General features: G+C 42.1%; 2 protein-coding genes across 5 annotated transcripts in view; one reads left to right on the forward strand and one right to left on the reverse strand.

Moving 5' to 3' along the window:
- pld1b (phospholipase D1b) overlaps positions 1-15,971 on the reverse strand; it is a 48,278-nt gene extending 32,307 nt beyond the window's left edge. The window contains exons 1-2 of one of the 4 annotated variants that reach the window (XM_053611452.1): positions 15,864-15,968; positions 15,382-15,661 (exon numbers count right to left, since the gene is read on the reverse strand). The gene's annotated coding sequence lies outside the window, so the exon portion shown is untranslated. The other 3 variants (XM_053611449.1, XM_053611450.1, XM_053611453.1) reach the window with 3 other exon arrangements.
- Positions 15,972-21,642: 5,671 nt separating this feature from the next.
- ghsrb (growth hormone secretagogue receptor b) lies at positions 21,643-25,167 on the forward strand. Its single transcript, XM_053611203.1, has 2 exons — positions 21,643-22,714; positions 24,111-25,167. The coding sequence occupies exons 1-2, from the start codon at positions 21,928-21,930 to the stop codon at positions 24,410-24,412; spliced, it is 1,089 nt and encodes a 362-aa protein (XP_053467178.1). The 5' UTR covers positions 21,643-21,927; the 3' UTR covers positions 24,413-25,167.
- The last annotated feature ends 967 nt before the right edge of the window (positions 25,168-26,134 follow it).

Here is a 26,134-nt window from a genome sequence, read left to right on the forward strand (position 1 = left end):
CAGTGCATTGAACATACAGCAATGAGTCACACACACCCACACTGTGAAATCCAACACACACACACACACACACACACACACTCACTCACTCACTGCACATCTACACATCTGTCAGTTTACATGCATGAACAAAAACATCTGATCAGGTAAGTACAGAGGTACAGTCACACACACACACACACACACACACACACACACACACACACACACACACACACAGAGAGAGAGTCAGGAAACAAAGTTGTAATCCAGTAGTGTTTGAGTGAGTGTGAGACATTACACTGAGCTGAAATGAAGAAACGTTCACTGACCTGCTCTGACACCAGGACAAAAACCTCCATCGTGTGTGTGTGTGTGTGTGTGTGTGTGCACGCGTGCGTGTGTGTGTGTGCGTGTGTGTGTGTGTGTGTGTGTGTGTGTGTGTGTGTGTGTGTGTGTGTTTCCTCTCTCCAGCCAGAAAAGGCTAAATAAATCGTTATATAACTAGCACACAAACTCACACACTCGCACACACACAGCACTCAGACAGATCCAGAGCTTCTGGACGACTTGATCTCAGTGGGAGGTGACACTGGGGGCTGAGACAAGCGGTCACATGGCCGAGGGGGCAGAGACAATGGCATGTCCTGCATGTCAATCATGTGCTACAGCCAATCAGGTTCAGGAGGGAGGTTTGGGTGTTTTTACTGCTGTAGTTATACTGTTATACTGCATATTTATGGGTTGTGTTTCTTTGAATGGAAAGAAGAACAATGCACCTTTCATTTGCAGTTTTATTCTGAAACAAGACAGCAATAAAAACAAATAAAAATAATTTGGAAAACGTTTTGTCCTGAAGAAGGCAGTGTGAGATATACACACTCCAGAGCTTCCACACACACGTTAGGAACAGGAATGTGTTGTAGGTGTCGTGACCTGCTGGACCACAGTCCTGACATGAATCCGGGGTCTGCCCCGGGTCGAACCCAGGAACAAACTTCTGCATCAGATCCTCTACTATAGTTCATCCAATCAGACCGTACGGGATTCCGTGGAGGTTTTTGTGATTGTTGCGGCCAAAAATGTTTCATTTGCTTTTTTTTCGTTTTTTGCAGAAAACTACTTGAATTGTTAAAATCGCAATCGCACGAAACTGTTCTGCGTGGTGAAACATCGCAGTGATGTTCGTTGATAAATGAGACCATTTACGTGTGCTCAGGTTCGACGCACGTAAATCGTAGACAGCTTTGGCTGAACGCATGTTGTGATGACGTGTGATCACGTGACGTGTCTCCACACAAATCTGCAGCTCCTCTGAATATTGTGGAGTTTGCCTGATTTTGAGTTCATTTCTGCGATCACATCATCACGAAATCCTGAAGAGACTGCTACAGAACAGTTATAATGAATTCTGTAGGAATCTCACTACAGAGAGCGCTAAAGACTTCAGAAATCAAAACAGAAAGAAAAACCCCCCGGAACATTTACGGGTGAACGGACAGAAGTGAGAGATTATTCTCCGGCTTCAAGCTGAAAAACATGTCTACGTTTTGTCCTAAGGGTGTGCAAACTTTGACACTTTTAACACCCAAAGTGACTCGTGTGAAGGAGAAGTGGTTGAAACGCTGAAGCTCTGTATGAAGAAGCTTAAAAGTGAGTATCAAAAGTCAAGGAACACAACGAAATGATGGAGTTCAAATAATTAATACGTGATTTAAAGACAATATTCACGTGTTATAAAGCTCCACATTAGAGCTTGATGTCATGATGTGAGATCAATATTGTGATAAATAAATATAATAAATAACATTAAACACTTTTCTGAGAGGATTTATACTGACCAAGAATTGTGTAATTATTATAAATTTGTCTTTATCATTGATTATAATATGTGTGTAAAATCATCTACACATATCTTTAGATTTATGAAACTAATGCGTAAAATCAGTCCTTAATCTCCACTGGACTTTTCCTCTTCACTTCCTGTGTGCTCTCTTCTCTCCATCGTGTCCAGGTGAAGATCAGATCCACCCAGGTTCAGGTTCAGGTTCTGATGACTGATAACGGATCACATGACCGTGTGTACAGGATATAAAGCTCGGCGTTATCTGCACGTGGCCTTTGTGCTGGTGATGTATTAACAGGAGGAATCCAGCACAATGTTACTGATGCTTTTATGATTTTATGGTCCTGCAGCAAACAATGTCAGGAGGATGTCCGACTCCTAGACACGAGTAAACCAACAGAGGTGGAGACCGTCTCACACCCCAATGGCGCTGATACACAAGAACACGACACCGAGACGTAAATGACTCCGAGACTCTGAGATCAGGATCGAATGCGTTCCTTCTTCAACATTTCACTCTGAAACAGAGGAAGGAAATTTCCACAGGAAATGTTCAGGGGTAGTTAGGCAGCAGTTTGGAGTAACACATGAACACTTCTCCGCCTCCTTGTGGTCAGTGTGATGAACTGCACTTAATACCAACTCACTAAACACTGCATTTCACTGCATTCACCATCACAACACAGCCATTAGTGAACTACATGCACCTAATAAAGTAGTTATTAAGAATGTTAAAACTTTCATCACTGTGTCTGTTGAACAAATATTTCACTTGCTTTCCTTTGACTAAGAAAAGAACAGAGAACCTGTTTACTCCAAACTCATTCCGAATAAAAGGCTGAGATCGAGTCTTAAACTCAGGCATTAAACCTTTATTTTAAACCCAACACTGTGAAGAAGTCTTCAGTTAAAGGGCTTTGTGCAGAAATGAAGCTGTAAATGTTTTAAAGTCTCACAGAGGTGGAACTGCTGTTTCTGAGGGAGGAATTTGGGAGCGGCGTGTCATCAGGAAAGTGGAAAGTAACCGGAACTACTTTTTACTGCATCACTCCAGTGTTGGAAAGATGATTAAAAGTCCAATAAGAACAGATTCTGGAAGATTTCCGTCGTATCTGAACACCGATAATGTTTATATTAGTGTTTTATAGTCATGTGTTTTAAGGGTTTATTTAATGATGGAGTTTAACAGCCACCCTTCAGCTCCAGCTCCGAAGAGAAGCGATTTGATCCGGATGTGAGACACACAGATCCTCGGACGAGGAGAACGCTTCAAGACTCATGACAACCATAATGACACGGACTCGTAACGCTGGAGGAGGAACTGACATGTGGATCACGTGCGAGTCTGACTCAGTGATCTACTGACTACTGAGTCACTATTTAGGATATAAATTGGTGTTACCATGTACATCACAAGTCCTCCTCAACTTCCTGTCATGCTGAGCAACACCTCAAGTGTGTGAAAAAGACCCGCTTCTATAAGTGCATCAGCTCTGAACCTGCACATTAAAAGCACGAGCACTGCACCATCATCTCCGTGGAGGACAAAAACCTTAACATGCAGATCAAAAACTTTAAAAACTCTCATAAAAATACCCCAAAATACCCAATACACACCTGTTCTCACTTACGTTATAGCAGCAATAAACACTCATTCCTTCACCCACCTCTCTATTCTCCCTCTCTCTCTCTCTATTCTCTCTCTCTATTCTCCCTCTTTCTATTCTCCCTCTCCCTATTCTCTCTCTCTCTATTCTCCCTCTCCCTCTTCTCCCTCTCCCTCTCTCTATTCTCCCTCTCTCTATTCTCCCTCTCCCTCTTCTCCCTCTCCCTCTCTCTATTCTCCCTCTCTCTATTCTCCCTCTCCCTCTCTCTATTCTCTCTCTCTCTATTCTCCCTTTCTATTCTCCCTCTCCCTATTCTCTCTCTCTATTCTCCCTCTCCCTCTTCTCCCTCTCCCTCTCTCTATTCTCTCTCTCTCTATTCTCCCTCTCCCTCTTCTCCCTCTCCCTCTCTCTATTCTCTCTCTCTCTATTCTCCCTCTCCCTCTTCTCCCTCTCCCTCTCTCTATTCTCTCTCTCTCTATTCTCCCTCTCCCTCTTCTCCCTCTCCCTCTTCTCCCTCTCCCTCTCTCTATTCTCCCTCTCCCTCTCTCTATTCTCCCTCTCTCTATTCTCCCTCTCCCTCTCTCTATTCTCTCTCTCTCTATTCTCCCTTTCTATTCTCCCTCTCCCTATTCTCTCTCTCTATTCTCCCTCTCTCTATTCTCCCTCTCCCTCTTCTCCCTCTCCCTCTCTCTATTCTCCCTCTCTCTATTCTCCCTCTCTCTATTCTCCCTCCTTCTATTCTCCCTCTCCCTCTCTCTATTCTCCCTCTCCCTCTCTCTATTCTCCCTCTTTCTATTCTCCCTCTCCCTCTCTCTATTCTCCCTCTCTCTATTCTCCCTCTCCCTCTCTCTATTCTCCCTCTCTCTATTCTCCCTCTCTCTCCTCTCTCTCTATTCTCCCTCTCTCTCCATTCTCCCTCTCTCTCCTCTCTCTCTATTCTCCCTCTCTCTCCTCTCTCTCTATTCTCTCTCTCTCTCTCTCTATTCTCTCTCTCTCTCTCTTCTCTCTCTCTATTCTCTCTCTCTCTATCCTCTCTCTCTATTCTCTCTCTCTCTATTCTCTCTCTCTATTCTCTCTCTATTCTCCCTCTCTCTCTCTATTCTCCCTCTCTCTCTATTCTCTCACTCTCTCTCTCTATTCTCTCTCTATATTCTCCCGCTCTCTCTATTCTCTCTCTCTATTCTCCCTCTCTCTCTCTTCTCTCTCTCTCTCTCTATATTCTCTCTCTCTCTATTCTCTCTCTCTCTATCCTCTCTCTCTCTATTCTCTCACTCTCTCTTCTCTCTCTATTCTCCCTCTCTCTATTCTCCCTCTCTCTCTATTCTCTCTCTCTCTCTATTCTCCCTCTATTCTCTCTCTCTATTCTCTCTCTCTCTATTCTCCCTCTCTCTATTCTCCCTCTCTCTCTCTATTCTCTCTCTATATTCTCCCTCTCTCTCTATTCTCTCTCTATTCTCTCTCTCTATTCTCTCTCTCTCTCTATCCTCTCTCTCTATCCTCTCTCTCTCTTCTCTCTCTCTATTCTCTCTCTCTCTATCCTCTCTCTCTATCCTCTCTCTCTCTATTCTCTCACTCTCTCTTCTCTCTCTATTCTCCCTCTCTCTCTATTCTCTCACTCTCTCTCTCTATTCTCCCTCTATTCTCTCTCTCTATTCTCTCTCTCTATTCTCCCTCTCTCTATTCTCCCTCTCTCTCTCTCTATTCTCTCTCTCTATCCTCCCTCTCTCTCTCTCTATTCTCTCTCTCTATTCTCCCTCTCTCTCTATTCTCCCTCTCCCTCTCTCTATTCTCCCTCTCCCTATTCTCCCTCTCCCTCTCTCTATTCTCCCTCTCCCTATTCTCTCTTTCTCTATTCTCCCTCTCCCTATTCTCCCTCTCCCTCTCTCTATTCTCCCTCTCCCTATTCTCTCTTTCTCTATTCTCTCTCTCTCTATTCTCTCTCTATCTCTATTCTCTCTCTCTCTATTCTGTCTCTCTATCCTCTCTCTCTATTCTCTCTCTCTATTCTCTCTCTCTATTCTCTCTCTCTATTCTCTCTCTCTCTATCCTCTCTCTCTATTCTCTCTCTCTCTATTCTCTCACTCTCTCTTCTCTCTCTATTCTCCCTCCCTCTCTCTCTATTCTCTCACTCTCTCTCTCTATTCTCTCTCTCTCTATATTCTCCCTCTCTCTCTATTCTCTCTCTCTATTCTCCCTCTCTCTCTCTCTATTCTCTCTATTCTCTCTCTCTATTCTCCCTCTCTCTCTCTATTCTCTCTCTATTCTCTCTCTCTATTCTCCCTCTCTCTCTATTCTCTCTCTCTCTTCTCTCTCTCTCTATTCTCTCTCTATTCTCTCTCTCTCTTCTCTCTCTCTCTATTCTCTCTCTATTCTCTCTCTCTATTCTCTCTCTCTCTATTCTCTCTCTCTCTATTCTCTCTCTCTATCCTCTCTCTCTATCCTCTCTCTCTATTCTCTCACTCTCTCTTCTCTCTCTATTCTCCCTCTCTCTCTATTCTCTCTCTATTCTCTCTCTCTATTCTCCCTCTATTCTCTCTCTCTATTCTCTCACACTCTCTCTTCTCTCTCTATTCTCCCTCTCTCTCTATTCTCTCTCTCTATTCTCTCTCTCTCTATCCTCTCTCTCTATTCTCTCTCTCTATTCTCTCACTCTCTCTCTTCTCTCTCTATTCTCCCTCTCTCTCTATTCTCTCTCTCTATTCTCTCTCTCTATTCTCTCTCTCTATTCTCCCTCTCCCTATTCTCCCTCTCTCTATTCTCCCTCTCTCTCTATTCTCTCTCTCTATTCTCCCTCTATTCTCTCTCTCTATTCTCCCTCTCCCTATTCTCCCTCTCCCTATTCTCCCTCTCTCTATTCTCTCTTTCTCTATTCTCTCTCTATTCTCTCTATGTAAATATACCAAAAAATTTAACCTAATAAAGGTGTCTTAAAAGTCAAAAAGTCTCTCTATTCTCTCTCTGTCTCTATTCTCGCTCTCTATTCTCTCTCTCTGGTGTATGCTGGGAGTGGGTGTGGTTAGCGCGAGAGCTGCGTGTTGTGAGGGCATTTGTCCTTCCTTGGACGCTTTATTCTTTAATCTACTTTCTCTATTATTTCTCTTTGTTGTGAGCGAGTGTGCGCGGTGAGGTTTGTAAGTTCTCTGATCCTTTTTTCTTAAGGTGGGTTGTTTTTGTGTGTGTGTGTGTTTGGTGGAGTCCGCGGCTGCCGGCGTGGCCGGTCGGCATGGCGGCAGGTGAACAGTTTAACTTTCACAAACTGACTCGCAGACACGCCGTTAAACTGTCCCCACCTGACGGGTGCTCGGTGGAGGAGTGTAGTCTAGCGGTCGGTGAGCTTGTCGGTTATGAAAGTATTAAAGCTACGTCTAGAATGAACAGCGCGGTTGTGATCTTTCTAGACAATATGGATAAAGTAAACCAGCTACTTGTGAACGGAATAGTGATTAAAGGTTCCCACGTATCAGTTTTGTCCCTCGTAAAACCCGCTAAAAAGGTCATGATCTCAAACGTACCCCCGTTTCTAAAAAACGATCTTTTGGAGAAAGAGCTGGAGCGGTACGGCAAACTAGTGTCTCCGATAAAGATGATCCCTATCAGCTGTAAGTCTCCCCACCTCAAACACGTCGTGTCTTTCAGGAGACAGGTCCATATGATTCTTAAAAAGAGCGATGAAGAACTGAACTTGGTGTTTAAGTTTAAAATCAATGACTTTGACTACACCGTGCATGTAACGTCAGAAACGATTAAGTGTTTTGGGTGTGGCGCTGTAGGAGATGTGATCCGCTCGTGCCCGGAGAGAGCAGGTGAGAGCCGGCCAGCTGCTCACGCAGAGGACCCCCTGCCCGTTAGAGCCGAAAGCAGGGCCTCGGTACCGGACGAACCGCAGGGAAGCGTGCAGGCCTCGCAGGAGGAAACCCGAGACCATAAGGATCAGGAGAATGAGGTGACGGGGAACTTAGAGGGAGAACAGAACGAACAGGGTGGTCTAGAAGTGGAGGTGAACGTTGGTCACAGCGCGACTAGAGTAGCAGAGTCAGTGTTGGCTAATGAGGAGGATGTTTGCATGGGCGCTGACCTCCCTAAATTCTCCACCAAGAGGAAAAACCCGGAAAATAAATCAAAACACTGAAAAAATTGCAAAAGTGTCAAAGATAAAATCAATGGGCTGTTCATCTCAGTCAGAGGACGGTTTTACAAACGCACAAGAGGGTGAAAGTGTGGAAAGGGATGTAGGTGGAGACTCACAGATGGAGGTGGAGGGCGCTTACTCTTCCACTGAAATTCAGTCGTTTTTAGACAGGACAAAAGGCATGCGTTTCGTTAAAGTTGAGGATTTTTTCCCATATTTAAAATTGTTCCTTAATTCTGTTAAAATGTTTATGAAAAACACGGAAAGCACCGATCAACCAACTTTTAGTGAACAAGACGGTTATCGTCTCAAAAAACTGATGACGAAAGTTAGAGAGAAAATGGTGAAAGATGGTTAAGTATCTCACATTCTGTTTCTCCCTATTTTGTCTCAATCTCACGTTTCTGTTTGAATGCAGCTTATCATTTGCCATGTGTGACATAAAGCTGGGATCCTTGAATATTAATGGTGCTAGAGAGGATGTGAAGAGAGCGTCCCTTTTCAGCTTGTTTAAGGCCAAGAAGCTAAATGTCATATTCTACAAGAAACAAATAGCACAGCTGATAACGAAACTGCATGGAAGAAGGAATGGGACGGGGAAACTTTCCTCAGTCATAAGAGCAGTAACAGCGGTGGGGTTGGGATCTTGTTTTCTAGAGATTTTTTACCCATCTCTTGTGTGACTGAGGAAATCATTGAGGGTCGTTTGTTAAAAATACAAGCTGTATTCGAAAATGTCATATTAAATTTTATCAATGTATATGCTCCAACCGTAGGCACAGAAAGGGTGGTCTTCTTAAACACTTTAAATACTGTTATTAGTAATTGTGGTGACGACGGATACATGTTCCTGGGTGATGATTTTAACTGCACTGCAAACGCAGTGCTGGATAGAAACCACCCAGAGCCACATGGAGCCAGTAAGGGATATCTGGTTAAATTAATCGATGCAAACGATCTGTGTGATGTTTGGAGGCTCTTCCACACCACTCAGCGTCAGTATACTTGGGCTCATGTGAAAGACAACTTTTTGTCTTTGGCAAGGCTTGATAGATTTTACTGCTTCGCACGTCAAAGCAACATACTGAGAAGCTGTTCAATACACCCAGTTGGAATCTCAGACCACTCCCTTGTCCAAGTTTCCATCTTTATCAAGGATGTGAAATGTAATAGCACCTACTGGCATTTTAACGTGTCTTTGTTGTCTGACAATGCTTTTAAGGATATTTTTGTGTATTTTTGGAGAAGTTATACAAAAACTAAGTCCGAATACACTTCTCTACAACAGTGGTGGGACATAGGGAAGGGTAAGATCAAACAGCTGTGCCTACAGTACACTCTCAATGTCACAAGAGACATGACGAGGGCCATGAAAAATTTGGAGGGTGAAATAGTGAAGCTGCAAGATTTGGCAAATTTCTCTAGAAAAGGAGAACATTTAAAAAGTCTCCAGAGGAAAAAATCAGCTCTATCTAACCTGTTGGGTTTCTCTGCTCAAGGTGCTCTGGTTCGCTCTCGTCATCAAAACGTCGCAAAAATGGATGCACCCTCTCACTTTTTCTTTGGCCTTGAACGCAGGAATGGACAGAGGAAGCTCATGCACTCTCTGCGGTCCAGCACCGGGCAGCTGCTACAGGAGTCTGCGGAGATCCGTAAGTGTGCAGTAACTTTTTATGAAAAGCTTTTCAGGAAAGAGTTCCAGGAGAAACCAGAGGTGGCGCAGTCCTTTTATGAGGGTTTACCCAAGGTCTCAGAGGAGGTCAACGCAGAGCTGGAAGCTCAAATCACTGCTGCTGAGCTACTTTCTGCGTTGCAGAGCCTAAAGCGCGGTAAGGCACCAGGTATTGATGGTCTTCCTGTGGACTTTTATAAAGCATTCTGGCCTGTGATCGGAGAGGATCTACTGCTTGTTCTCAGAGACAGTTTGAACAAGGGGCAACTACCATTGAGCTGCAGGAGGGCAATCCTTACTCTTCTCCCTAAAAAAGGAGATTTACAGGAGATCAGAAACTGGCGACCAGTGGCTCTTCTCAGCGCTGACTACAAACTTTTATCAAAGGTGTTGGCCATGAGGCTGAGACAAGTTATGGAGCATGTTGTCCATGTCGATCAGACTTACTGCATACCCAACAGGTTGATATCTGATAACATCATTCTAATTCGCAATGTTCTGGACCTCTCCAAGTCATTGGGCTGTGATTCCTGCTTGATTTCTCTAGATCAGGAAAAAGCCTTTGACAGAGTTGAACATCAATATTTGTGGCAAACGCTAGGTGCGTTCGGGTTCAGCTCGGGTTTTATAAACATGGTGCGAGTCTTGTACAGTGACATTGAGAGTATTTTAAAGATCAACGGTGGTTTAAGTGCTCCTTTTAAGGTTCAGAGAGGAGTCAGACAAGGCTGCTCACTATCTGGCATGCTGTACTCCTTGGCCATAGAGCCTCTTCTAAACAGATTAAGACGGTCTCTTTCAGGTGTAACCCTTCCTGGATGTGAAACAGTTTTTAAATTATCTGCTTATGCTGACGATGTTGTTGTCATCACCGAGAAACAAGAAGATATTGACACCCTTGTAGAAAGCATTAATGAGTTTGGTGTAGTGTCCTCTGTAAAAATTAACTGGGGAAAAAGTGAAGCGATAACATTGGGCGGTGAGCTGTGTAAGAAACTGGTTTTACCTACTGGGCTGAGTTGGAATAAATGTGGTTTCAAGTATCTTGGTGTTTATCTCGGTGATGATACTTTTGTGAGAAAAAATTGGGATAATGTTTTAGAGAAGGTGGAAGGGCGTTTAAATAAATGGAAATGGAAATGGATCTTACCGCACATGTCTTTGAGGGGTCGCACACTTGTGATTAACAATTTGGTGTCGTCTATGCTGTGGCACCGCTTAGCATGCGTAGACCCTCCAGCACAGCTGCTGGCTAAAATACAAGCAGCATTGGTGGACTTTTTCTGGGACCGTTTGCATTGGGTCCCGCAAAGCATACTTTTTCTACCCAAGGAGGAAGGAGGGCAGGGACTCATCCATCTCGCCAGCAGGGGCGCCGCCTTCCGACTCCAGTTTATTCAGAGGCTCCTTGTTGGGCCCAGAGACCTTGTCTGGAGACCCTTGGCCCGAACCATATTGACCCGAGGCCGGAATTTGGGTCTTGCTGAGTCTTTGTGGCTGATGGCCCTGACTTCTCACAAACTTCAAAATCTTCCAAAGTTCTACCAAGGACTGTTTACTGTGTGGGGGATGCTCCACAAAAGGAGAAGACCAGGCGGTGAGACCCTAACGTGGCTACTGAAGGAACCGGTGGTGCATGGGACTCGCTTCAACGTGGAGAGCGTAGCAGGACCCTCTGTGATGCAGTTGTTCGTTTCAGCTGGGATTGTCACGCTTGGACATGTGGTCGAGCGATGTGGACCTGGTCTGATCAACGCTGCAGGTCTAGCCTCTCAAGTAGGAATTACTTCCACCAGGGTCTTAAGCCAACTGCTCAACACATGGAAGCGTGAGCTCACAAAAACGGAACTGTCTCTGCTGAACAACTACTGTAATGGACACTGTCACCCAAATGCTGACGAACCCTTCCCTGAAGTGACTCTCCTTCCTGATTTTAAAGACTGTACAGGACAGCTGTTGGAGTCCAGAGAGACCTTCACAAATAGGTTGGAAGCCATGGGGGGAAAACTTATGTACTCTGTATATGTAAAAGTGTTGAATAAAGGCAAACTACGTGACAGGGTTGACACTCCTTGGAGAGCCCATTTAGGGCTCGACAGTGAAGTCAAACCTGCATGGAGAGTGCTATACAAACCACCGTTGACAAAAAGGGTTGGAGATTTACAGTGGAGAATTTTACACGGCATTGTTGCAGTGAATGCTTTTATTTCTGTGATCAACCCCAGTGTAAGAGATAACTGTCCTTTTTGTTTGCAGAGGGAAACGGTCTATCACTGCTTTTCAGAGTGCACCAGACTACACACCTTGTTTCAGCTGTTACAACAAATGTTCATGGTGTTTGGGGAAAAGTTTTCCAAGCAGTTGTTTATTTTTGGTTTTAGATACAGTCAGAAGGAGAGAAGGAAAGGTCAACTGTTGAACTTTGTACTAGGTCAAGCAAAAATGGCAATTTACCTTACTAGAAGAAACAAAGTTGAGGAGTCATCAGAATGTGATGCAAACACGGTTTTTGTCAGAATGGTAAAGGCCAGATTAAATCTCGATTTTGCTTTCTACAAAACCACAAATAATGTAGAGGAGTTCACACATATATGGTGTCTCAAAGATGTCTTATGTTCAGTAGTAGAGAATGCTCTTATTTTTGGGACTGTGTTGGACTAAAACATGTCTATGCTTTTGGGTATGTGTGTGTATGTGTATTTATACGCTCTGCATCAGAGCATCAAGCTGTACATAGTCCTGCTTTGATTGAATAAAGAGGTATTGAATCTCTCTATTCTCCCTCTCTCTCTATATTCTCTCACTCACTCTCTATCCTGTCACTCTCTCTTTCTCTCTATTCTCTCACTCTCTCTATTCTCTCTCTATTCTCTCACTCTCTCTATTCTCTCACTCTCTCTATTCTCTCTCTCTCTATTCTCTCTCTTCTCTCTCTATTCTCTCTCTTTCTATTCTCTCACTCTCTCTCTCTCTCTCTCTATTCTCTCACTCTATTATATCTCTCTCTCTCTCTCTCTATTCTCTCACTCTCTATTCTCTCTCTCTCTCGCTCTTCATTCTCTCTCTTTAAGAAAACTTTCAAATAAAAGCTTTTTTAATTTGTTTATGTGAAGCGTCCTCCACACAGGTCCCTGTGAATGAGCCGTAACTATAGAAACGATAAATGATTAGAACCAGCGCATGAATATAAACCTGAGGTACTGTCAGAGCCGCTGTTCTAGAGAACTAATCAACACCTTCTGATCCGAGACGTCAGCAGGATGAGTCTGTTCGAGACGTTTAACACAAGTGTAGTCTTTTACTACAAAATCCCAATTTGTTGTTTTTCCCCCAATTTGGAATGAAGACACATAAGAACGACGAGGAGTGGATTCCTGGAGCAGGTGTGTGTGCGGTGTGGACGATGGAGCAGGTGTGTGTGCGGTGTGGACGATGGAGCAGGTGTGTGTGCGGTGTGCAGTGAGTAATGTGCAGATCATATGTTAAATCTGTGTGAATTCTGGGTGGAACCTCAGTCACGGCTCTAATCGTCAATCAAACTAAATTACATTCAATCATTTGCTTTGCTTAAAAAAGAAACACACCCTGAGGCTGAAGTCACACAACCACAGATGGTGTTCAGGAAGTTCTGTCCTGAAGAGACATTTCAGTTTTTATCTCAGGAACTTTCTCCGGTGAGACACGCAGCTGCTCCAGGACACAGACGTTTCTAAACTCTTTAAATAAGCTGATAACGTGATCGTGAGAGCTCTCTGTAAGAAACGCAGTGACAGTCAGTGTTTCAGTGAAAAGTACTTCATCCCGGCACGTGGAAGAGCAGGACCGGATCAACGGCCCCGCTGAGGAACCCAACAGCAGCGGTGCTGGGATTTAAACTCACAACCTTCTGCTCAGTCACACAGAACCTGTCTGGAACCAGTCCGCTTATGTTCACCAAATTATTAGCTATACAAGCATAGAAAGAAGGGTTCCTCAGGGTTCTTAGCATTACTTGGAACCCTGTCTGTTTGTGAAACCGACTTAGAACCTTTGAGATTCGGTTCTTTCAGAAGAACAAACCAAAGAATGGTTCTAGATTTTTCCTATGAAAGCAAATTTATTCTGTAATCAGCTAAAAAAAGAGAAGGAACAAAGTTGGTCTTTATTCAGTCATGAGATGTTTTAAAATCAAGAAGAGTGAAAAAATAGAAAGGGTTCCACATTGCCATTCTCCACTCCCTCTTTGATTACGTTACCATGGAAATGCTGCTGCCAACGCATTCGGACACGCCCACACTGAGCTGATCAGGAGTAAAAGGTTATTTAAAGTGTTTGTCTATAATTACACCGAGAAGCAAAACATTAAACTCCTGACAGGTTCTAGATCTTAACAAAATAAAGAGCAATAATTTAGAGTTTATATCCAGTTAATACACACACACACACACACACACACAATGTTATCAGTTCACACACACATGATCTCATGCATTCACATCTCAAACTGAAATCTCATGATTCTTATCTGCAGGACGAAGAGAGTGAGAGAGTGAGAGAGAAAGCGTGAGAGAGAGTGAGCGCATGAGTGTGAGAGAGAGTGAGTGAGAGAGAGTGAGAGAGAGAAAGAGAGAGAAAGGGGGAGAGAGAAAGAGAGAGGGGGGCGAGAGAGAGATTTTACAGCATTTAACATCCTTTTCTTCTGGTTCTAGAATGCTCTGCTGTTCAACACACTTCTTAATCGTTCCACGGAATATAAACACGATCACACCCAAACTCAGAAAGTCAACACACAGCACTCCTGCTCCGTCCTTACTCAGAGCTCAGATGAAAAAAAGCTAAAGCACGAACATCAATTAATAATTCATAAAGAGGGCTTTCGCTAATTTGAATCAATAGTATGAATGGGCGTGAAAGTGGGCGGAGCTTGAGTATGATAAGTTTACATGTATGTGAAGGTGAAGAGCTGAGCTTCGATACTGCAGTTTAATGTAAATGTAAACGATGTCTGACGTTCAGACGAGCCCTAGACGTCTAGGAGTCAAGTCCAGAAAATCTGGTTCATGAAATCAGACAATGCATTGCTTTACTTACCCGTGATGGTCATTTAAAAGTACAGAACAGGGATTAGGACACCATGTTGCATGTTTATGGCTGGGATTTCTGTCATATTCCACAGAATAACTTAGAAAACTAATCTACTGAATCATTTCAGAATTAGACCGCGAGTGTGTTTACTAGTTTAAAGCAGCACTAGGTAAGATGACTCTTTTCTCTGTTTAAGATTAACTCTCTAACGGCTCTGTGAATTCCACATTTGAATGATTCCCACCCGTGTTCAGGATCTTACATGGCATATTATATATTATATACACACAGTTGCAATCAAAAGTATTCACCCTCCACTGCAAATCAGGTTTTTCGTCAAAATTTACAGACTTTCAGCTGTTTGCGATGAACAAATCAAACAAAACAATTGAAATAGTTCGACACAACGAACGCTTCAAGTGGTTTCCACAAATTCTACTGAAAATGCAACTTATAATGATTTCTCCAGTCTCTAAATTATTCACCCCCCTGAATAGAATCCCTCACAACAGCACAAATATGCAGAACAGGTGTTGTCTCAAGCACATCTGATACTAAACTAATCAAGGGCTTCATGTTTTTATCTACAGATCTTCAAAGCTATTTATAGAAGTAAGAAATAAAGAAGCAACTTTCACACCTTTAAAACAATCAGAAGGTCTTCTGAAATCATTTTGATAACAAAACTAACCAAAACCAAAACCTCAACATCTGGCCACATCTATGAAATGAAATGAAACCTTTAGGAGAGAAGGACAGATGTTGAATCACATTTCCAGGACATCAGTGTGGAGAACTTTACACATCTCTACTTTTTTCCAACTGCTCTCTCATTCTTCTGTTTCTACTCCTCACGGTTTTGTTTTGCTTTTGTGTTTATTGGTGTAAAGTGAACGCAGGTGTTAGAAAGCACATGATAAACTGAACATCAAAGAAACAAATGAATGAATGAATGAATGAATGAATGAATAAATAAATAAATAGAAATAAATAAATAAACAAGCATACAGGCGCATACATGTGTAACTTCTGACTCAGGGACGTGTCATCAGAAGTTTCCTCACTGCTTGTGCAATAAACCTACCGATTAAACTGGTCATGCAGGAACTGCTGGTATGTCTCCTGATTTCTAACATTAACCTGTAGAACAGCATACAGTGTACAGGGTTCTCCTGAGAACACATCCATGAAGCCCCGAGTCTCAGTGCCTTCACACTGCAGAGGTTTGTTATGATCACTGCTGCTGCTGCTGTTAAAGCTTCTCCACATCAACCAGTACTTCATTCCTCACAGCTACACAGATCATGTACTGCAGCTGGATGAGGACCATGCCTGAAGCTCCTCAGCGGAGGAATGTGTGGGTTCTGTGAGAAACCATGAGAGCTCTCAGAAGAACCTCAGATACACTGTTACAGTCCGCCTTAACACCACGTCACACAGTAAAACACACCGTCAACTTTCCTCTCGGCCATTAAAGCTCCAATAAACACACTACACAAAGAAATAAACACACTACACACCACTACACAAAGAAATAAACACACACACTAAAGAGAATAAACTCACCACAGAAGAAACTGTCAGAACTCCTGATCATTCCCAACCCTCTCCTCTCCTCTGTTCTGTTCTGTTCTGTTCTGTTCTTCCTCACAGCGGGGACGCGCCCAAAACCCCAGCGTGCACGCGCTTCACTGGCCGTCATGGCGTGCTCCGCGCGCACGTTTCCTGGAACAATATAACCCAGTTTTATTCTCACTTCCGGAAGCGCGAAATAATTCAAATAAGCAACAAAATATATATAAATAAATGAAATAAGACTAAATTACTTAAAATATCGATTTATTTTATAGAATTTAAATATTAATAAGAACATGAGGTCAGTGTTTATATTAAACAAAGAAACATAGAAAGATTAAAAAGGCAAAAACACACTGTCCTGCAGTCTTACTGTTATTATTTAACACTTCATATTGTGTGTGTGTGTGTGTGTGTACGCCCAAAAGTATGTGCACCCCTGCGCATCACACCCATCTGAGCTTGCTGAACATCTCATTCCAGATTTATTTCCCCGTTTGCTGTTATAATAAACTCCATTATTCTGGGAAAGTTTCTTTATATTTATATATAAAGTGTTGTGTGTGTCTCAGTAACGCCATTTCCAGCTCCTCCTCAGTTTTTTCTTTCTTTCTTTCTTTTCACTGATGTGTATTGAAATCTTTTGGGGAAGAGAATTATAAATTTGTCCACATTTACAGATGAGTCACATGTAAAAATCTTGAACTTTACACATGATAAACATGTTAGTGTTTGACTTTAAAGGAATCATTTAACTGAACAGGAAATGTCCACTTTCCCCTCTTTTATTCCCTTTTGCACTGGAGTTACAAAGCTAATGTAGCTAACAAGTAATGGAAATGTATGGCCTCCAGTTTAGCATGGTGTGTGTTCACACACTCTGTATGACACTCAGTGATCTATAAACATCAACAAATGGACATCAGAGAATAAAAAACTGACCAACACCTCAGTACAGAGTATCAGACTCTGGAAAGGGGCGTGGCGTGTTTACACAATGCTAAACTGGTGACTAGACACACCCATGACTTGTTAGCTATATTAGTCTCGTAGTTCCAGTGCAAACAAAAGAGAAAAGTCACTGAACACGTCTTTACAGAAGGACTACAGTGTAAGAGTACAGAGAGGTGTGCTATCAGTAAAGGTTACACGTAGAACCTTTTTAAAAGCAGGGAACCCTGAATTGTCCAACGAACCCATAAAGAACTCTATTTGTTCTTAGTATGTTCTTTTGGGGTTTAAGGAAAAGGGTGTAAATTTTATTAAAAGCTAAATAAATATCATGCTGTATGGCGTGTAAGTGCTGTGTGTGTGTCAGTAACTGCATTTCCAGATCTTCCTCATTTTTACTTATTGTTTACTCGTCAACTTTGACAGGAAGTGATAAAGAAGACACAAGAAAGGTGTTCTGAGACTCACAGAGACAAAGTCCTGTATTTGGGCCACACCTTGGTGTCTAATGAGCTGTAATTAGAGTTCAGTTTCACAAAGTTAGATCAGATTACAGACAGAGCTTACGGCTGAAGATCCTCCATGCACGTCTTCATCATCCTTGTCATCCTCGTCATCCATTCTCTCTCTCTCTCTCTCTCTCTCACACACACACACACACCCTCTCTCTCTCTCTCTCTCTCTCTCTCTCTCTCTTATACACACTCACACACACTCTCTCTCTCTCTCTCTCTCTCTCTCTCTCTCTTTCACACACACATTTTCCTGAGCCAAATAACCAGGCTACCATGCTGTGGAGAGAAATGTCATCATTCCTCATTAGACAAAAACTGTGCAACTCCACCCAGATGATACAGAGAGCACAAAATCAAACAGCCAGTGACGTCACAGAGGATTAGCACTGATCCACAGTAAATAAAGGGAGATGAAGGCGGATTAATTCAGTTGAGTTCAGTTTTATTTGTATAGTGTGTTTAACAGTGGACATTGTCCCAGAGCAGCTTTACTAGATTACTTCTAGCTACACGTGGTCCTAGTACAAGTTCTTCTGTCTTATCAGAATTAAGTAAGAGGAAGTTAATAATCTTTCAACGTCTAATGTCCTTTACACATTCCTCAACTTTACTAAGCTGCTGTCTGTCCTCTGGCTTCGCTGAAACAACAGCTGTGTATCATCAGCATAACAGTGGAAGGGCCATGTTTATGAATAATTTGACCTAGAGGTAGCATATATAAAGTAAAAAGCAGTGGGCCTAAAACAGAAACTTGTGGAACACTAAATTTAACCTCGGTATGCGTGGAGAAATCTCCATTTACATCTACGAACTGATACCGATCGGTCAAATAAGACCTGAGCCAGGAGAGGACTGTTCCCTTAATGCCAACAACATTTTCTAATCTGTCAAGGAGAATAGTATGATCAATAGTATCAAAAGCCGAAGGTCGAGTAACACAAGCAGCGAGACACAACCCTGATCAGAGGTCAGTAGAAGGTCATTTACTACTTTAACTAACGCTGTCTCTGTGCTATGATGAGGTCTAAATCCTGACTGATACATTTCATGAATGTTGTTCCTATGTAAGTACGAGCATAGCTGCTGTGTACAACCTTTTCTAATATCTTGGAGATGAAGGGGAGATTTAATATAGGTCTATAGCTGGACAGTTGAGGAGGGTCAAGGTCAGGTTTTATAATCAGGGGTTTAATCAAATTATATTCTAAGTGTGTACTGAGTTAGAGGACTTCTGTAACACATTAGATGTTTTTCTGTATGGTCCTGTACCTTTCTGCATAGCAATAAATTAGCATTGGACATCCGCTGAAACTGCTTTCTAATTAAGACCACTGTGAAGTTTGCAGACCAGTATGGGGTTGAGGTAAGGCCTCAAGTATCGGACTGGGACGAAAGCCAGAAAAGCATTAAGGTGTAGAGGTGAATTTTGGACAGAGTAAAAAAAATCTTGGCCTTAGAAGACCTTTCTAAAAAGCAATTAACTGTGCATTCGCCACAAATGTAAGATATCATATAGACATGAATAATTAATTGTGGGGAAGAAGATTGGTCTGTTTTTAATGAGAAACTGTAAAACCCCACCTAAGATCAGCTCACTGGGGAGAAAGGTATAAAAGGGCTGTGTGTGTTCGCATAATTCAGACTTTCTGCAGACCGTCTCACTTTACTGTTTCAATAAAGTTTGATTCTTTTTTGACATACAAACCCTCTGTCTCTGAAGGTTTTTGACTTAGGCTGGGAAGATTGTTACCACGACACTCTGTATGTTAGTATCAGGTCCAGAGTGTGTACACCATTATGAGTGGGTCTGATTACGTTCTGATTGACCCCTGCTGAATCTAGAATAGACACAGCCGCTGTTCTCAGAGGGTCTTCTGGGTTCTCAAAATGAATATTAACATCTCCAACAATTAATGCTTAATGTCTAGAGAAACAACCAGGTTCGAGATGAAATCTGCAAATTCACCAAGGAATTCAGAATATGGCCCTGGGGGTCTGTAAATAATAATGAGCAGATTGGACACAGCAGACTTGTTTTTTTGTGATTATGTGTGTTATACTGGTGTAAAGAACTTCAGAAGAGTTGAGTTTATGACTAGGTGTGTGTGATGAATAGATTATCATTATAAATGAGTGAGACTCCTCCCCCTCTGCCAGTTAGACAAGGCTGATGTATATAACTGTGTCCAGGAGGACGGGCTTCATTCAGCGCTGTGTACTCATCAGGTTTAATCCATATCTCTGTTAAACACATTATATTAAACTCCTGATCAGTAACGCTTTCATTAACAAGAAGTTCTTTAGATATAAAAGATATAATATTTAAGTCTTAGCTTCAGATCAAAGCAGGCTGTGCATTCAGTATTATCTCAGTTTATATGAATTAGGTTACTATAACAAACTTTCTGAGTGTTTCTACATTTTTTCTGATATTATACTGCCACCGTGTGGTGAAAATTGTAAAATCATGTTTACATTCCTCTTCATTTCTCTAAACCAGTGGTTTTCAAAGTAGGGGGCGCCCGGGGGCCTCAACAATTTGGTGTGAAAAATAAATAAATACAAGATTAAAAAATATATATATATATATATATATATATATATATATATATATATATATATATATATATTTTAATCATGTATTTATCATGTATTATATATATATATATAAAATTTCTAATGTAATGTAATTTAAAGATGTAAGATGTAATTATTAATAAAAAAGGGGGATATATTCAGAAGTCTGTATTTTTAATGTGTTTTGAAGACATCTTGCAAAAGGGGGGCCTCGGTCAAATGATAATGCCATTTGGGGAGCCTTGCCCTGGAAAAGTTTGGGAACCACTGCTCTAAACTGTTGAATATAATTGAGCTAACTGATTTATGGTTTTCTTAAATGTCGTAGAAGAGTGGTAGAACTTTTAAGGGTTCTCCTCTAGGGTTCCAGATGGAACTTTTAGAGCTTTATTAATTAGAGTTTGAATAATTAGCTTTAATAATGCTACATAACGTGTTTAAATATTAAACCAATCTCCCAATATATTATTATGAAATTTACTGCTTATAGGGTTACTGCCTGATGGACAATTTACTCTTTACTCCATTTTAGAGTCTTTCAACTCTGAATTAAAAATCAAACCAGAAAGAAAAAGCTAATCTCTCTCTCTCTCTCTCTCTCTCTCTCTCTCTCTCTCTCTGTATATATATATATATATATATATATATATATATATATATATATATATATATATATGTCTCTCTCTCTCTCTCCCTGTGTGTGTGTGTGTGTGTGTGAGTTAATTCCTCTTATACTACAGCTAATTGTCAACAGATGCATTTGTTTATTCATTAATGAACATGTCATAGTTTTTATCCATTAATAGTTACATTTAATGTTATAGAACATCAGCAAACAAGTTAGTTCCTGAAGTTAGTTAAAATCTAAATTATATTTACATTATATTTAGAGAAAAAAAAAAGTATTCACCCCTTGAACTTTTCCACATTTTGTAGTGTTATATCCCGGAATTAAAATGGACTTCACTGGGATTTTATGTTAGATATTTTGCTTGGTAATGAAGAATGACATAATTCGCATATTTATGTCGATTTATTTCGCCCCCTAGTGGAATAACAGAGAGTTCTTTTCTCTCAGTCCGGTCCACAGGACGGGTTGGAGTTACAGCACTGATTTTAATGGGGTCTGTGAGCAGGATTAGAACTTCTTCAGTATTCTTAATGTATTTTAACACGCTATGGCTTGTGCATCTGCATCTGTTTGCATTTGTAAATGATCAGACTTTTGCATGTCACTGCTTATTAATAAATGACATGGACATGATGTACATGATGAAGTGGAAGTCCACACTGACCCCTACGGAGTGCTCACTACAGAGGGTGTAGCCTTTTGAGGGAGTGTTAAACAGTGATGCTGATTTCGGGATAGAGGGAAGATTCAGGAGGAGGAATTGCTCAGTGATTCAGAGAACCTGGGCCTGAACCTGAACCTGGACCTGGACCTGAACCTGGACCTGCATTTCTCTCTGTTTTTTGTTTCACTGACATGCTCAGGGTTTCTTTATTCTAGTGAACACAGTCCTAAAGCTTAGAGGAGATGTGTGTGTGTGTGTGTGTGTGTGTGTGTGTGTGTGAATAAAGTATTTGTGTATTGAACTCTTAATGAGATGAGAAGGATGTGGCTTTTTTCTGCGTAGTGTAAATGATAAACTGTACCTCTGGAGAGAGAGAGGGAGAGAGAGAGGGGGGGGAGAGGGACAGAGGGAGGGAGAGAGAGAGGGAGGGAGAGAGAGAGGGAGGGAGAGTGAGAGGGAGAGAGGGATAGAGAGAGAGGGAGGGAGAGAGAGAGGGAGAGAGAGAGAGGAGGGAGAGAGAGAGAGAGAGACGGACAGAGAGAGAGAGAGAGAGAGAGAGAGATGTCTCTGCGTCTTTGCGCTCGGAGCTAAATCCTCGCGCAGCTTTTATTTTTATTTAATTTTATTTATTTGATTGTAGGTTTTGTTTCCGAGCTTCTCTCGAGCGCGAGATGGAGATGGGTTCCTGAAACAGACTTCTAGTGAAAGTGCATCATTATGACTAACCGGACGAACGCGTCCAGCTGTTTGTGTGACGGTGACGCGCCGGACAGCACAACACACACAGACCTGGACTGGGACTTTGAGTACCCGGTCCAGCTGTATCCTGTGCCAGTGTTAACCGGGATCACTGTGACCTGCTCGCTCCTGTTCCTGGTTGGAATTAGCGGAAACCTGCTGACCATACTGGTGGTCTTGAAGTACAAGGACATGCGGACCACCACTAACCTGTACCTGTGCAGCATGGCGCTGTCGGACCTGCTGATCTTCCTGTGCATGCCGCTGGACCTGTACCGGATGTGGCGCTACCGGCCCTGGAACTTGGGCGACCATCTGTGTAAGCTCTTCCAGTTCATCAGTGAGAGCTGTACCTACTCTGCAGTGCTGAGCATCACGGCGCTGAGCGTGGAGCGCTACGTGGCCATCTGCTTCCCGCTCCGCGCCAAAGTGCTGGTGACCCGCGGGCGCGTGAAGGCGCTCATCCTGCTGCTTTGGCTTGTGGCTCTGTGCAGTGCGGGACCCATCTTTGTTCTGGTGGGTGTCGAGCACGAGAACGGCACCGACCCGCACGAGACCAACGAGTGCAAAGCGACCGAGCACGCAATCCGGTCCGGGCTGCTCACCGTCATGGTGTGGATCTCCAGCGTGTTCTTCTTCCTGCCCGTGCTGTGCCTCACCGTGCTCTACAGCCTCATCAGCCGCACTCTGTGGAGAAGGAAGAAGAACCCAGTGGGACCCGTGTCCAGTCGGGAGAAGAACAACACACAGACGGTGAAGATGTTAGGTGAGAGATCCACTTACACCTTTATATTTATACAGTTACACTCCTCTACAAAACTATTGGAACACAAGGCCAATTCAATTATTTGTGCTCTACACTGAAGACATTTGGGTTTGAGATCAAAAGATGGAGATGAGACAAGAGTTTAGGATTTCAGCTTTTATTTATTTCCTGGTGTTTACATCTAGACGTGTTAAACAAAATAAAACGTGCCACCTTTTGTATCAGACCACCCCATTTTTAGGTGAGCAAAAGTATAGGAACAGACAGTATTGAAGTAAATGAAATATTAGGTTACATATCCGTTACTCGCAGTAACTGCATCAATCCTGCGACTCACTGACACCAAACTGTTGGTTTCTTCTTCTGTGAAGCTTCTCCAGGTTTTTCCTGCAGCTTCTTTCAGTAGTTGATTGTTTCAGGGGGTTTCACCCTTCAGGCTCCTCTTCAGGAAGTGAGATGCTGATCAGTTGGGTGAAGGTCTGGTGATTGACTTGTCCAGTCTAAAATCTTCCACTTTTGCCCCTGATGAAGTCCTGTGTTGAGGTGAAAGTGTGTTTTGCATCATTGTCTTGCTGCATGATGAAGTTCCTCCTGATTAATTTGGATGCATTTCTCTGTAAATTGCCAACAGAATGTTCCTGTAAACTTCTGAAATCATTCTGCTGCTACCATCATGAGTTCCATCATCAATAAAGATTAGTGAGAATGTTCCAGAAGCAGCCATGCAAGCCCAAGCCATGACACTACCTCCACCATGTTTCACAGATGAGCTTGTATGTTCTGGATCATGAGCAGATCCTTTCTTTCTCCACACTTTGGACTTTCCATCACTTTGGTAGAGGTTCATCTTGGTTCCAGAACGTGTGTGGATCATCTCTGTATTTCTTTGTGAATTCCAATCTGGATTTCTGACAACACATGCAGTGTTCACAGGTGAAACTGAAGGCTAAAACCAAGATTAGATGTTCAGAGCTATTTATTGTTTAAACAAGCAATCTAACCGGACACACCTGGGTAACAAGAAACACCTGTCAGTCACAGGGTTCAATATTTTTGCTCATCTACAAATCAGGTGGTCTGATACAAAATGTGCTATGTTCTATGTTGTTTAACACGTTTACAAATAAATACCAGGAAATAAAATCTGAAATTCTAAACTCTCACCTCATACTCATCTTTTGATCTCAAACCCAAATGTCTTCAGTCTACAGCAAACACAAATGAATTGGCCTTGTGTTCCAATAGTTTCGGAGGGACTGTAGATTTACAGTGTTACATTCACACTGTTATATTCTGAAATATTTGAGGGTCTTGTGGTTCTGCGTGATTAATATAAACATTCCTTGTTATGAACAGTGAAATCCTCTAACGTTTCATCTCCATGTCCTCCTCACAGCCGTGGTGGTCTTTGCGTTCGTTCTCTGCTGGCTGCCATTTCATTTGGGCCGCTATCTGTTCTCCAAATCATCAGAAGCTGATTCTCCACTAATCACTCAAATGAGCGAGTACTGCAACCTCGTCTCCTTAGTTCTGTTTTATTTCAGCGCCGCCATCAACCCCATTCTCTACAACATCATGTCTAAGAAGTACAGGATTATGGCCTGCAGGCTGTTTGGAGTGAGATGCACTCAAGAGCGCTCAAAGTCATTGAATTCAGAGAACTGCCCGGTGTGGAACGAGTCCAGTGGAACCACATGACAGAGGAGGAGTGGGTTCTGCTCTGAGGGCTGAAAGGTTCCTGTGGAGGCAAGAGGAATTATACACGAATCCTTTTGAGCGTTCAAGCTAGTTAAAGTGGTGTAAAATCACTCCGAGGGGTTACGGGTCAAAACGGCTCAGAACAGATAATCGACTTTTTAAAAAAAACTGTATAATTGCTCCAGTAGAGTGAAAACTTTTATCTGTACTTCATCATAAAAACCCTGAACTGCTAACCGTGTGACCGTTGAGTGCATTAGCGTGAGTCTCATTGTTTCAGACCTTTTTAACGTGCAGATCTTCACACTGCAGATTTATCAGACACCAGACACCACTAACGCCATGGAGCTGACTGTAATAAAGCCGCAGTATGTCACAGCAGAACTTTTTATACGCTGCATTTTCACTAAACTGTTGTCACATATGTAGAGTTTATATGCATCTACACAAAAATGCCTTAAACCTTGTGAGTTACTGGAGGACAAAGTGAGCACTGTAGATGAAGCACTGTACATAGTACCCGATAGCGGGGAAATACAATCGTGCTGCCTGATTAAACATCTGTTTACATACAAAACACATCTGTTCTGCTTAAATATGTCAAATAGAAAACATTCAGCTCATGGTATATCTACAGCACTGTGCAAAAGATTTTATTTTTACTTCATTTTGTACATGGGGAAAGGTTCTGTGTAGAACCCTAGAACAGACGCTTTCCTTTTCTGGAAAAGTTCTAACCATAACCTGTTTGGAAAGCCAAGAAATTATAAAAAAAAAAATAAAAAGAAAAAAAAGAAAAGAAAGAAAAAAGAATCTTTTTTCTTTTCAGACAGAAAAAAGTGAACTGTGAAGGTTCTCCACATGCAGGAACCTTCCAGATGACTTCTGATGAAACTGCGGCCCAGAATGTGAGACGACTGATGCAGTTTTAAACGGGAACAAAAATCACCAAATATTCGAGTTTCTGTTGTTTATTGCTCTTTATAGTCCATTTTTATTAAAAATGTGTTGACGTAATTTCCACTGAAACAGGAAGTCAGGGTGGGACATTTCAAGTGGCTCCTCCACTTTTTAAAATAGCCAATAGCACTTAGCTTACCTCATAGCCTGGGCTAAGCCGTATTTGACAAAAAAATTTTAATTGAAAAAATTGAAAGTAAATGAATTTAAGTAATTTCCTTCTTTAACCAACGTACAGTTGAATAAAACGGAATAAAACGGAATAAAACGTGTGCGTTTGAACAGTCAGAGACACGTTTACGATCCATGCTCGCTGATATGATTTCTCTCGCTCAAACACGGCAACTCGGGCAAGGGGATGTTTATAATGTTGGGGGGCGGGACACTTCAGATTCTAGAGAGCTGAGTAGCTGAAGTGCAGAATGATGTCATCAGAATTGTTGATCCGTATCGGTGGTAGAGAGAGACTGTATGTTTTGACTGCGTATCTCTTCTAAACGTGAATTTTCTCATTGTTTTGGAGCAGACGAGTTAGAGAGAACCTTAAGACCGACATATTCATACTAAAATCCACAAAACTTCCATTTTTGATTCATGGGGACTTTAATATTCAGAAAACGTCATCTTTAAAATTGAAACATTTTCTTTAAAATGATGTCTTGGACTTTTGCACATTGTTGTAAATTTGTGCTAAACGTGTTGTTTGTTTGCTTTAATGCTGTTTGTTGTGTGTAAGATGTTCGACTCGTGTGTTTATGTGCG

The sequence above is a fragment of the Ictalurus furcatus genome, chromosome 23 (genome assembly GCF_023375685.1).
Source record: "Ictalurus furcatus strain D&B chromosome 23, Billie_1.0, whole genome shotgun sequence".
Classification (NCBI taxonomy): Eukaryota; Metazoa; Chordata; class Actinopteri; order Siluriformes; family Ictaluridae; genus Ictalurus; species Ictalurus furcatus.

Bases quoted from the DNA above. Each gene is read 5' to 3' on its own strand.
- ghsrb (XM_053611203.1), top strand. From the start codon at position 21,928: ATGACTAACCGGACGAACGCGTCCAGCTGTTTGTGTGACGGTGACGCG. The intron at 22,715-24,110 runs GTGAGAGATCCA...TCCTCCTCACAG, and splicing joins ACAGACGGTGAAGATGTTAG to CCGTGGTGGTCTTTGCGTTC.